Source organism: Engystomops pustulosus, chromosome 8 (assembly GCF_040894005.1).
Source record: "Engystomops pustulosus chromosome 8, aEngPut4.maternal, whole genome shotgun sequence".
In the NCBI taxonomy this organism is placed as follows: domain Eukaryota; kingdom Metazoa; phylum Chordata; class Amphibia; order Anura; family Leptodactylidae; genus Engystomops; species Engystomops pustulosus.
Window position 1 is genome coordinate 21,078,796 of NC_092418.1, and position 12,944 is coordinate 21,091,739.

The window sequence follows — 12,944 nt, forward strand, 5'->3', positions numbered from 1 at the left end:
GGTCAGTAGTCATGTGGTGGGGCGGGGGGTACAGATATAGTCTGGATTTCCAGGTGTAGCTGCTTCTTCTCCCCATTCTCCATCCCGGTCCTTCATGGTCACTGCCGGCTTCTTCTCCTCCGCTCTCCTCCTCACATCTCATCTCTTCTTTTTCTCTCCTTGCTGTCATTACGTGGAGGTGGGAACCAGTCCTGCCATTATAAGTAATACTGAGGCTCTGAGCGCCCCCCAGCAGGTTGGTACATGACCCCTACCCACAGCAGCACCCATCTACCTACCTATAGAGCAGTGGTGCCACCTACAGCTCAGACCATTGCACTATGGGTGGTCCTGATATCCTCTGCTTCACACAGGACGCATTAGAGGACAGCGAGATGGACGTGGAGGATGAAGATGATGAGGACGAAGAAGATGACGACGATGATGACGATGAGGAGGAAGAAATCCTGAGGGCGAGGGGACCCAAGAGGGACTTGGTGAAACCCAGCAGACGGCTGCGGCAAAACGAGTCCTTTGGGGAGAGCGACAATGACTTCTAACATGTCACGTTGTCATCACAGCAGGAACTAAAGAGACCTGTGACCTCCCTGGGCACAGCAGGTGCAGTGACCTCATGTAATAAGGACTCCGCTCCTCTTTTATCCCTCCTGAAAATGTGCAATAAAACTCCATGTTTTCATTCCCCTTGATGTCCCCTACATATCTGACACTGTTCAGCTGGGGCTGAGAGAGAGTGATGATGTAGGGGCGCCCCCTTGTGGAATGGTTCTCAATTTATTCATTGATTTCCAGGAGGAATAATAGAGGAACAGCACAAAACAGCGTTATATCTCACAGGCAATACCTTTACCAAACCAAATGTCAGGACAGACACGAGGACCCCTCACTCACACTCACTTTCTTCCCCTCTCCTTCTCCAAACGTATTTATTACTCCATTGCGTTTATTATAAATTCTGGTTTCTACACATTTTTGTTTGTAAAAAAAAAATAAAATAAACATTTTTAAAAAATGTATAAATTGTAACAATTCTTAGAAACCCACAAGACACCGGATAGGACATTCTAGAGGATGAGCGCATGCGGGGGATTTGGCCCCTTGTTTTGTCCCTCATTTCAGAAAAGTTTTGGGTTTCTTTTAAAAGATTGGGAAATTGGTAAATAATTTATAGGGAAAGACGCAAATGTTGAACATTTAGTAGAAATTGAAAGGAAGGGTTCAGTGATGTTGCTGATATTTGGTTGATATTCGTAATATTGTCCTGTGTCTGTCTTTCCATTGTCCATTAACCTGACTCCAGGGCAGGTGGGCCGGTTCCCCCTCACTCCAGGGCAGACGGGCTTGGTCCCCCTCAGTCCAAGGCAGGCAGTCCGGGTCCCCTTTACTCCGCGTCAGGCGGTCCAGGTCACCCCTCACTCCACTGCAGGTTGTCCGGGACCTCTCAGATGTTCACCTTGCAGTGCGGAGCATCACTCTTCAGCATATCTGATATGACCTTAGCTCCTGATTGACCAATGTGGTTTCCCTGCAAACTAAATCATAAAAAAAAAATCATAAGGCAATCCCAATTTATAAAGGGAGCCCCCCTAAAATAAGCTGATCCCAGGGTTTTCTGCTTCCTTGATCCCCGGTGATTGTCTGGAGTCTGTGATTAACATGGGAGCAAGTGTTCACTTTCCCAACAGCTCCTCACCAGGAAAACTAAAGTATTACAAAGCCCACATTGTAATCAATGGATGATGGACAAACTGAGTCCTCCAGAGAAATAGAAAATCTTAGTCCCTCTCCCCAATCGTGAGGCGCACCCTCTATAACCACAGGATGTACCTCAGGGAGATAAGAGAGCCGTTCCCAGAGACTGCATTGGCAAGACAGATGGCGCCGTCCAGACCTATGGAGTTTTCCTGCAAGCTGGCAAAACAAGAAGGCTGTTAGGTAGGTAGGTAGGTACCTATAGACTGGATACAGGTGGTGAATGACTCTATTACAGTATGGATTACAGTGAGTACTCACCTGAGAATCTGCAGGGTGACGTTCACCTTCAGCGCCGCCGCCAAGGCCTTAGCTCCTCGAAGGCCGATGTTGTTGCCTCTTAGACTGTAGGGAGATGTAGATGAGGCAGAGATAGAAGACAAACATGGAGTCCATGCTGTGCCCCCTCCCAGAAACCTCTGCAAGTACTCACTCAAGTGTTGTCAGACTCTTATTCACTATCAGAGCCTCTGCCAGTGACTGCGCTCCCAAAGGACCGACTGCTGCACCCTGCAGACTGTGACATAGTCAACACATGAGCTGATAATGTTCCCTCAATGTTTCCTAAATTCTACAATATTTCACTTGTTCCTGGAGAGCGCACACAAGGCTGATGTTACAGTTTTCTGCAGATCACATTTGAGCTTTACAGTGTAGATTGGGACAGAATAATCAGGTTTATCTCAACATCAATTGACAGGTGAAGAGGATCTGCACTGTACACAGGGGTCTTCATGCAGCCCCCCACCCTTCACATAGCCCCCACACTGCCACTTGATCGTCCACCCTTCTATTTCCCATAACAATATGTATAAGACTTACTATAGAGCACAGAGTGTAGCGTTCTCCCGCAGGGCAGCAGCCAGCAGACACGCACCCTCATCTCCAATGGCGTTTTCCTGCAAACTAATCAGATTACACTGATTATAATACACAAAACATATTAAAGGGGATGTCTAGAGTTTGAAAAATATGGCTGCTTTTATAAAAAAAAAAAAAGTGCTAACTCTTGACTATGGTTCGTGCAAATAAACTCTATTCATCTCTATACAGATGAGCTGCAATACCAACACTAACCATGGTCAGGAGTGGCGCCTTTTTTTGGATGTTCGGCCTGATATCCATTTATTTCTTAGTGACTTCCGGGCATAGTCCCGCCCCCCAGAAGACTCATAAAAGTGAATAAGACAAAATTCAAGGGAATTTTTGGCCCTTGTTCTTATAATCACTGGGGTCCCAGCAGTCAGAACCCCAGGAAAATACTTTCTATAATGAGATAACCCCTTTAAGAAAAGGCAACACAATATGAAGCTTAAATGTTGCTTAATTATCACTCCCTGCATTGCCTGCATCACCCAGCAGAGGGCGACATCCATCACAGAAATAATCCTCTTACACTGAAGTGAATAAGCAACTGCTGGCACTAGGGGGAGCTCTGGAGCTAACTGTATACTTTCTATACACTGCACTCAATGATATCCCAGTATGCAGTAAGCTCCCTCTTGTGGAGGCTACCTACATTTTTGTATCTACATTAGAAAGGTATTGGGCTTTGGATTAGACAATCAGGGGTGGCATATCACTCATGTTCATCAATGGTGTTCATACTTACTCCAAACAGCGAAGGCTCTGGTTAACATGAAGGGCACCGGCAAGTGACCGCGCTGATCCCACCCGAAGAAAATTCCACTGGAGACTGAAGTAGACAAGATACAAGATGTTATTAAGTCGTAGCCAAAGGATATGAAGCCGCATAGATATCACCATACTTCAGGGCAGGGTGGATAATCCAACCTGACCCTTGACCTCAGGGTACTGTCCATAAACAAGGGTCACATCATGGTGACTTACTGTAGAGACTCCAGGCTCCGATTCTCCCTCAACGCCAACGAAAGAGCCTCCACACCTTCATCATGTAGTAGGTTTGCGGTCAGACTATAGGGGGCACATATATACTGCTTTACTATTGTGTATTAGGTCACTATATGTATTATACACCTCAAACCAGATCAGAACACGTCCTACCGGACAGGACTGCGAAGATATCTTAAAGGGGTTGACCACTTTACCTCATGTTTTTTGTAATGTGTGTAACTGCAGGTGGCAGGATATGACATAAATTACCAATATACATCTATTAAAATATTAACATTTCTGAAGCCTCCTGTCTTTTACCTCATCAGTCAGAGATTCCTGACCATAAAATGGCGGCAGATGGAGGGTCATGTGATCCCTATCTGTCCATAAGCAATTGCCCTGTCAGGACCTTATGATAGAATTTATGAAGAGAAGATCAAGGTCCATGGACAGATAGAGATCACATGACCCTCCATCTGCCGCCATTTTATGGACAGGAATGTCTGGCTAATGAGGTAAAAGGAGGCTTCAGAAATGTTAATATTTTAATAGATGTATATAAGTAAATTACCTCATCCTGCCCCCCACACACATGACACAAAACATGAGGTAAAATGGCCTCTAATTATGTTGTTATCCCTTTAAGTAGTTGACCTTACTTACTCCAAGTTCGTCAGACTGGTATTTTTTTGGAGAGCCTGCGCCAAGGCCTGAGCGCCTTCGATGCTGATTGAGTTCTCCCGTAAGCTGAGGAACATAGAGGATGAAGTATATATTCAATATAGTAATATAAATGGCCGCCTATAATAAGACATAGGGATGGTAAAGACTCACTTCAGATTTCTGAGACTGTGGTTCCGGCTCAAGCCGCTGGTCAGAGACTTTAGGCCGTGATTACTGATGGAGTTACTCTGCAGCCTGAAGGTTTAGGGTGAAAATGTGCCAAAAAAATTAAACTCAGCTTTTCTTTGTGTGAGACTTCAAAACCTATTATCTATCCTATCCTAACAATCTATCAATAACAGCCCCTTTATTTTATACAAGAAACAGCGCCACACTTGTGGTAGTGCTGGTTCTTGGAATTACAGTTTTCACTTGAATTGCAATGTTAGGTACAGGATGTGTTTGGTATTGCAGTATTATAAAGGTGGTGCTACTCCTGAGGAGAAATATGAGGTGTGTGTGTGTATATATATATATATATATATATATATATATATATATATATACATACACATACACTCACCGGCCACTTTATTAGGTACACCATGCTAGTAACGGGTTGGACCCCCTTTTGCCTTCAGAACTGCCTCAATTCTTCGTGGCATAGATACAACAAGGTGCTGGAAGCATTCCATAGAGATTTTGGTCCATATTGACATGATGGCATCACACAGTTGCCGCAGATTTGTCGGCTGCACATCCATGATGCGAATCTCCCGTTCCACATCCCAAAGATGCTCTATTGGATTGACATCTGGTGACTGTGGAGGCCATTTGAGTCCAGTGACCTCATTGTCATGTTCAAGAAACCAGTCTGAGATGATTCCAGCTTTATGACATGGCGCATTATCCTGCTGAAAGTAGCCATCAGATGTTACAGGGTACATTGTGCTCATAAAGGGATGGACATGGTCAGCAACAATACTCAGGTAGGCTGTGGCGTTGTACCAAGGGGCCCAAAGAGTGCCAAGAAAATATTCCCCACACCATGACACCACCACCACCAGCCTGAACCGTTGATACAAGGCAGGATGGATCCATGCTTTCATGTTGTTGACACCAAATTCTGACCCTACCATCCAGATGTCGCAGCAGAAATCGAGACTCATCAGACCAGGCAACGTTTTTCCAATCTTCTACTGTCCAATTTCGATGAGCTTGTGCAAATTGTAGCCTCAGTTTCCTGTTCTTAGCCATGTGATTGGCTGATTAGAAATTAAGTGTTAACGAGCAGTTGGACAGGTGTACCTAATAAAGTGGCCGGTGAGTGTATATATACACCTCATATATATATTTATCATCCTAGACAAACCCCTTTAATACTACTCTAGAGATCTTCCACTGTTCCCCTCCTTCTGTTTGCTCCTATACACGACTTACTCCAAGGTGACTAATCTGGAGTTAGCAGTGAGAGCTTCGGCCAGCGCGGCAGCTCCTTGGTCGCCCAGGCTGTTGCTTGATAACCTGCAGAAATCCCCCAAGATGTGTCATGATGAGAACTTCCTCCTTATATGTGGTGGAGAGATGGAGGAACCAGGCGGAGGTCACTCACCACAGCTCCTGGAGTACCTGGTTCTCCTTTAGACTGAATGCCAGGCTCTCAGCTCCTGCAGCGCCAATGCCGTTCTTCTTAATACTGTTGGGTGACAAAAGACAAGAAGGTCTTATCTTTTCTAGATTGAGAGGCACAAAATATAGACAGATTATGGTGGTGCAGGGGTAGAAGTCACACTGGGTCTTGGGGCCACATATGAAGACCACATGGAGAGTGACGCTCCTGTTATAGATGTTGATTCTGGCCTAGAAGCATCATATCAATAGGTTATAGTGACTTACTTCAAGGCCTTCAGCTTGCGGTTGATCAGCAGAGACTGAGCCAGGTGCTGAGCCCCCTCCGATTTGATCCGATTGTTTTGTAGACTGCAGGAAAGATAGAAATATGCAAGAACACCACAGGGTGCAGGCCCATATCTGAAGCTTCAGCATAAAACCCCAGGGGGACATAATGAAAACAAGAAACGTTCCCATAACCAGGCATTAAAGCGACAATTTTGCATGTTAATACATATCTACAGGAAAGAGGAAAACAGGGTACTGTGACCCTAATGAGTATCAGACCAATGACCTGAGGAGGATGGTAGGACCAGCTATGGGGCACTTACTTGAGACACAAAATGACTTGATTGTTCCTCAGAGCTTCTGCCAAGGCACGGGCACCACTGGGTCCGATGATGTTGCTGTGCAGGCTGTGACGTTAAAGGCAGGTGGTTATTGGACTACTTACCTCATAAGTTAAAGAGTCTCTTCACACCCTGGTTACTTACTCAAGACATGACAGAGTGTGGTTCACCATGAGAGCTTTTCCCAGCACTTTCATACCACGATTACCCAACTGGTTTTCCGCAAGACTGGAAATAAGATTGGACAAGGTTATCGACTTGTGACTGCTCATGGGTACACAACACTGAACAAATTGTGCCCCTGGAGACTGGTGGGTACTACATCTGACTATATATGGTAACTGTGACTGGTTACCGCACAAGACCAAGTCACGTTTAATGCTTAAGGCTGACATAAGACTGAATCCTGACTGAAAAAGTCACATTTTTTAACCTGTTGTATGGACTATGTGAGCCCACTGTTGTTGGTAGCCACTGATTTGCGTGGACTGTCATCTTTTGTGTTCTACTAAGGTGTGCGTTTTGCAAGGATGGAAACCACCAAGACCTGTGCTTCTGTAAACATGTGTTACTGCCATGCCTGTGCTCTCTTTGTAAACTCTTTGTAACAACCAAGCTAAATGATCTTTGCTTTAAAGTAATCTTTATCTTAGTAAACTTATGTTTTTATGTGTCCAATGGGTTGTCACCTGATTTTCTGGATGGCGCAGTCCTTGGCACGCAAGATAGTGGCCAACAGTTCCATGACGTCATCTTTAAAGTTGTTGCTTTCCATTCTATACAAAGAAATTTATGTAAGATACGAGGTCTCCAGATCACATGAATGTATGTAGGACCTATAGTAATTACCGGAGGTTGGTGCAGTACTGGAGCTGTGGGAGGAAGTTCTGTACCAGTCCATAATTCAGGCATTGGTTGAGATTCGTCTCTTGAGCACAACTACCAGACACTCGGAGCAAATATGCAAGAGCAGAACAAGTCAGTGGGTTCAACCGACCTCTAAGAGTCCCAGACTTCAGAGCCTCATTTACAGTATTGATCAGCTCAGTGTGCCCCATCTCATAGAGGCAGCACACCAAGTTAACCATCCTACTGGAAATTGTCTTTCCTGCACTCAGCAAGCTCTGAAGGTGATCAATCACCACTCCACGTTGGTTACTTGATTCCTCTTTGCTTGGAAGACAACCAGCCAAGATGCGAAGTATCTGTGGTGAGAGTAGTCCAGAGAGAAAGCGCAGAAAAACGGACAAATGTACCCCATCGGCTTGTAAAACACGCTGGGTGGCACTTTTATAGTGATTGAGAAAGCCCAACTTGGGCCAAGAAACTCCTCCATCGGCAAACAGGTCAAAGATGGCGCGTTTGGCCGCAGAGTGGTAGTGAACAGCTGCCAAGAACTCCTGCAACAAAAGATGGGGGAAGGAGAAAGATACACATGAGGGGGAATTTTGGGTAACTAATAATCGGGAGCATAGACTGCCTGGTGATATTGGGGTCTCGATCCCACAAGACTTCAAATCTGACTTGTAATAGACAGTCCGTTTCCTAAGAACTCCCTGGAATGCCAATTTCCCTAAATTTCCAACCATTCTTCGGGCATTGGTTGGTTGTTCTATGGCTTCAGAGTCACAAAACTGGGCCTTCAAATACCAGGAAAATATGGCAGACAGTGTATCCGGCAGAGGTTGGTATGAAGAGTCTTGGGCATGCAAGGTAAACCCCAGTGAAAGGCCTATAATATGGCACAATGTGGGCACTGAACATAGGGCCTTCAAGGCACGATGACATTGTAGGTGGTCCCACACCCTCTCCATTGTGCCACTGGTGTCATGTATCAAATGTTCTAGAATATCCCTGATTTCATTTGACCCTAAAGCAGATATTTCTGTCATCCGATCCACAAGCCCACCAGGAATCTTTGAAGCTGCTTCTGGTCTTGATGTGATCCACACATTAACATCTGGTAGCAGGTTTCCCCGTAAAATATTAGTAATGAGACATTCAGGAGGAAGTTCTTTCTGGGGGTCAGTGCTGCCAACAGAGTCTGAGAAATCAAGTGGAGCCCGTAATTCATCCAACCCATCCAAGATGAGAAGAGAACTTGCTGGTAGTGTAGTAGTACTCGGGCAAGCTATACCTACCAACTTCTCCGCAGAGAGACGATCGTAAATATTCAACTCCCACAGGTTCAGAGACAGCACTGATTTGATGTCTGTACAAAACTCACCGCGCGTCCACTTTTCCACAAATAATCTAACAAGGGTGGTCTTACCAGCCCCGGCCACCCCCACAGTTAGGGTGATACGTGGTGGAAGACTGACCCGAGACAGTGGCATCAGCATTTTATCAAGAGACAGCACCTTAGGACGTCCTAGCCTGGCCTGCTCTAGTTCTAGCTGTACAACGTCATGTTCTTGAAGCTGGGCATCTGTCAGACCTTCCACCATCAGGACCGAGTCTAACTGCGCCAACAGTGGATGGTGGTCATCGTATTCCACCTTGTCCAAATGTTTTCGGACCAGGGGATCTGTAACGAAGACAAAAGTGGTAGAATTGGGTATAATGAGTCAACAAAACCCTAAAGCTCTGCTGAAGAACATCGCTGACCGTAATGGCGCATGCGCTGGTAGAGATGGGTGCGACTGTTCTCTATACATTGCTGGAAAGCTTGAAGAGATGCCCTGCCCTTCCCACCGACTGTGTCCATAAGGGTCTCTGCTCGCTTGGGCAGTGGTAATTCTTGAAGGCATTTCACCTCATCTCCAGTCAACATCTGCAGCGCTTGCAGCTTTGTCATGATTTCCTGGAGGGATTCCGGACAGGCACTGGATGCCACCTGTCTCCTGTACCGGAGAATCCATAAGCCTAACAATGACACATTAATAAGGTCTGGTTAGATAAAGACCAAGAACGTAGACAAGAAGATACATGGAGACCAATGACATCCATACTATTTTGTGTCAACACACCAATTGTCTTCTTCTGTCTGTTATCACCTACTTTTCCATTATCCCCCAATGCTAAATTTGTCTAGTTTTTGGAAAATTATCCACAGGATGATTAATGGTCACCACAGAGATAAATCAGAATCCTTGGGCCTAAATTTTAATCTGATGTTTTCTCAAAAAAACTCTCTTAAATAACATTTATGATGAGTTCATTCTTCATGGATGTCTCAACTTTTCTTTGGAAGCCTCCAAGATATTCCTGGAGATTTGTCAAGTATCTGGTAAAGAGGCCGGTAAAGTACAAAGCCTACAGGGCCTCGTTCTTTATAGCATCCAATTAGAACGCAGCTTTCAGTTTGTCAGAGCTGTTTATGAAATGAAATCAGAGCTTTGATTGGTTGCCATGTGATTAGAGAAGGCCTTAATGTTTCTAAGCAGACATCTACCTACCTTCCATGTCATTGTTTCGAAAAACCATGAAGCTCCGGGATTCCACACGTGGTCAAGGTCCATGTCATCTCTTCATCTATACCATGTCATCTCCTGCCAGATTAGAGTCAGAATAAAGACATGAACACCATAGTTACATGAGGCTGCGGGTGTTATGACATGATGCAGTGGGTTGTAAGAAGCAATTGTTTCTTTCTTTGCAAAACAGCGCCACATCTGTCTTCAGGTTGTGTGTGGTATTGCAGCTCATGCTAAGTCTCTACAATAGAGCTGCAATACCACACCCAACTTGGTGTGATTCAATTTCTGGATGAAGGCAGCCATGTTTTTTTCTAATCCTGAAAGACTCTATAAGGAGGACATGACACAAGACGATCCCTTTTGCAGGATTTTATGCCACATTCCAGAAACACCCAAAACTTTTTCATAAAGATAAAAAAAATAAAGCTTCGGTGACCTGAAATAAATGGCTGTAAAATGGTTAAACCCACACATCAATGATTCTGAAACTTTGTGTTTTAGCTTCCCATTATCTAAAATTACATTTCCCAGGTAGTCTTATAGGATGAGACTACTGTAAGGGGGCACATCATTATTTTCAAGTTCAAAGGTGAACATTTCCATTAGGCACCCCCCTCAGGATGGTCACCTGGCCTTATGCTCTCATTCTGTCTCTGCTGCATCACCCTGGGCTTTTTTGGCGCTGCCACAAAAAAACTGATAGTATAAGGGCAAAAACAATGTGCATGGAGTCCTCGGCCCTTTTCACACTCGCGCATTCTGCGTGTGTATTTGACATACAGAACTTGCATTGCACCCTGACACATTGGGGCACATTTACTAAGGGTCTGCGGACCGCGATTCTGTCAGGTTTCCCGGATATTTCCTTTTTTCTGCCGAATTGCTACGGACTTTTGCCGCACGCGATCAGATTGTGGCACATCGGCGCCGGCTTGCATGCGACACAAATCGGGGGGTGTGGCCGTCAGACAACCAGACTGATTTGGACAAAGCGCGGATTTTAAAAACGAAATTGTGTCGCGAGATCAAGCACTTACATGTATCAGGAAGAAGAAGGTGAACTCCGGCGGACCTCAGCGGGGAAGCGACACCTGCAGGAAATTGGACGCACGATCTTAGTGAATTGTGGCAGCTCTGAATCCTCGTCGGACAACGCACAGTGGGGATCGTGACGGGACGGGTAAGTTAATTGCCCCATTGTATTCCATGGGTTTTGTCACTCTATGCCCGGAAAAAAAGCATTGAAAATGCATTCAAAACACCAAAAAAACAGAGACTGATCAAACTCTGACTGAAAACTGATTGAACTCTGAGGAAAAATGTAAGTTTTTTACTGACCAAACCCTGATGGCACCCTGATCAGACATGATCTGCAACGCAAGTATGAAAGGGGCCTTAGGTGAGTGCATTCTTACCCCACACTGGGGCACATTTACTTACCCGTTCCTGCCGCGATTCATAAGATTGTCCGCCCGATATCCTGCATGTGTCACTCCCGCAGGAGTCCACCTTGTTTTTCCCAGTGCATGTATGCGACACAATTTGAATGTTAAATCCCGCGCTCAGTCCGAATCAGTTGGATCGTCTAAATTGTGTCACATGGAAGCCAGCACCGATGCACCAAAAAAGGATCACGTGCACCAAAATCCCAGCGCAGACACCTGTTAAATACCAGTCTGAGCCGTGCAATCCCCGAAAAAGGTGAACAGTCTGACGACAGTGCAATCCACGACCTTTAGTAAATGAGCCCCATTGTGTCAAGCCGCACTTGCATCCCTGGACCAAAGCACAAAATCACCCTCCATACCCACCTGGATGCGCCATCATGAGTTCCAGGAGTGAGGCACATTATATACAAGTATTCACACAATTTCTATTCACCACTGACCTTCCATTTGATATTTAGCAATGTAGGGTTGACCATTTAATGGGCACAAAATTCTACAATAGCTTCTACGAGTGAAGATTTTGGATGTACCTCCTTAATAAGAAGGCACCAGACACTCAAAAAGTGATCAATAGTTACAATATCATCCCCTCTGCAATAAATGGACCCGGATATAGGTGTGATTTATGTCTGCAGCCTATAGTGACTTGTTGTCGCCGAGCATGCAAGTGCTTTACAGACAAGAGGGTAGGGGCCGGGGCTACTGGTAATCTCCGGAGAGGTCACGTACCAACAACTAGTACACTGGAACATGTGACAACGAGGAGGCGGCATCTGACCCAACAAGGCAAAAATTTGAATACAAATTGGTACATTCCACTCCTATAGATTTTAGGGCTACATGAAACTCGACCCATGGGTCTGCCAGATTTACTGACCCAAACTTTACTTAGATGAGTTGAGCTTAGCATGCTCAGGTAAGTGGGTTCTGGGCTGGTAGATCTATAGAACTTGGCTGTGAATTACAGATCCAGGGGTGAACCCCTAATAGATGCCACCACTGTGATTATTCTCCATGTTCTTCCACACCTTAATAGATCCGGTCACCATTATGGATCCATTGCTACACTCATCCTAACACTCACTGAGGGGGGCATTGAAGTGACGCTTAAGAAGGTTTAATCCAAGCAAGAAGACACCCATACTTGGTCCGGACCTCTATGGACGCCCTTGGTGGTACATATTACATATTCTCACCAGACCAACTACGATGGCGGCTAGCCTTGACCCGGGATGTTCTTCTCCAATGAGAGGTGCTCTTGTATCGTCACTGTTGGTCTTTCTCCTCAATCGGCCCCTTATCCCCCTTAGATATATCTTCAACCTGTCTCCAGTTGTGATCTCGTCTCATCAAACGTTCACCGTTGACAGCTTGAGGTTGGACAACCACCACCAGCCCTGTGAGGTCCTCTCTGCTATGTGTCTATACTCTGCAGTCTGGTCCACTGATCTCAGCATCTCACCTCTTCCTGCTCTCGCCCCGTGTCGCTTCCTGTTTTAGGTCTTAAAATTACGCTCAGAAGAGAATGAAGAGCAGCTCCTTGATTGGTGACAATGTACAAAAGA

General features: G+C 45.3%; 2 protein-coding genes across 10 annotated transcripts in view; one reads left to right on the forward strand and one right to left on the reverse strand.

The window, feature by feature from the left end:
* The window catches only part of CLUAP1 (clusterin associated protein 1), an 89,728-nt gene extending 88,951 nt beyond the window's left edge, over window positions 1-777 (forward strand). For 5 of the 7 annotated variants that reach the window (XM_072120147.1, XM_072120144.1, XM_072120150.1 and 2 more), the window contains 2 exons: window positions 179-235; window positions 354-777. In XM_072120147.1, coding sequence (XP_071976248.1) covers window positions 179-235; window positions 354-539 — 243 coding nt within the window. In that variant the 3' untranslated portion in view covers window positions 540-777. The remainder of the gene's footprint in view (window positions 1-178; window positions 236-353) is intronic. The other 2 variants (XM_072120149.1, XM_072120145.1) reach the window with 1 other exon arrangement.
* NLRC3 (NLR family CARD domain containing 3) lies at window positions 686-12,811 on the reverse strand. Of its 3 annotated transcripts, XM_072120134.1 has the most exons (19): window positions 12,576-12,811; window positions 9,911-10,003; window positions 9,120-9,377; window positions 7,362-9,039; window positions 7,202-7,288; window positions 6,657-6,740; window positions 6,495-6,578; window positions 6,169-6,252; window positions 5,885-5,968; window positions 5,713-5,796; window positions 4,444-4,527; window positions 4,273-4,356; window positions 3,604-3,687; window positions 3,365-3,448; window positions 2,575-2,658; window positions 2,186-2,269; window positions 2,014-2,097; window positions 1,828-1,911; window positions 686-1,532 (listed from the first exon to the last, which is right to left on the reverse strand). In XM_072120134.1, exons 2-19 carry the CDS (start codon window positions 9,936-9,938, stop codon window positions 1,442-1,444), a joined length of 3,234 nt encoding a protein of 1,077 aa, XP_071976235.1. In that variant the 5' UTR covers window positions 9,939-10,003; window positions 12,576-12,811; the 3' UTR covers window positions 686-1,441. The 3 variants fall into 3 exon arrangements, 2 of the variants coding, with proteins under 2 accessions (XP_071976235.1, XP_071976236.1); XM_072120135.1 differs by lacking the exons at window positions 9,911-10,003; window positions 12,576-12,811 and adding an exon at window positions 9,482-9,747; XR_011849301.1 differs by lacking the exon at window positions 686-1,532 and having other exon boundaries at window positions 1,855-1,911; window positions 2,575-2,651.
* Window positions 12,812-12,944: the final 133 nt, after the last annotated feature.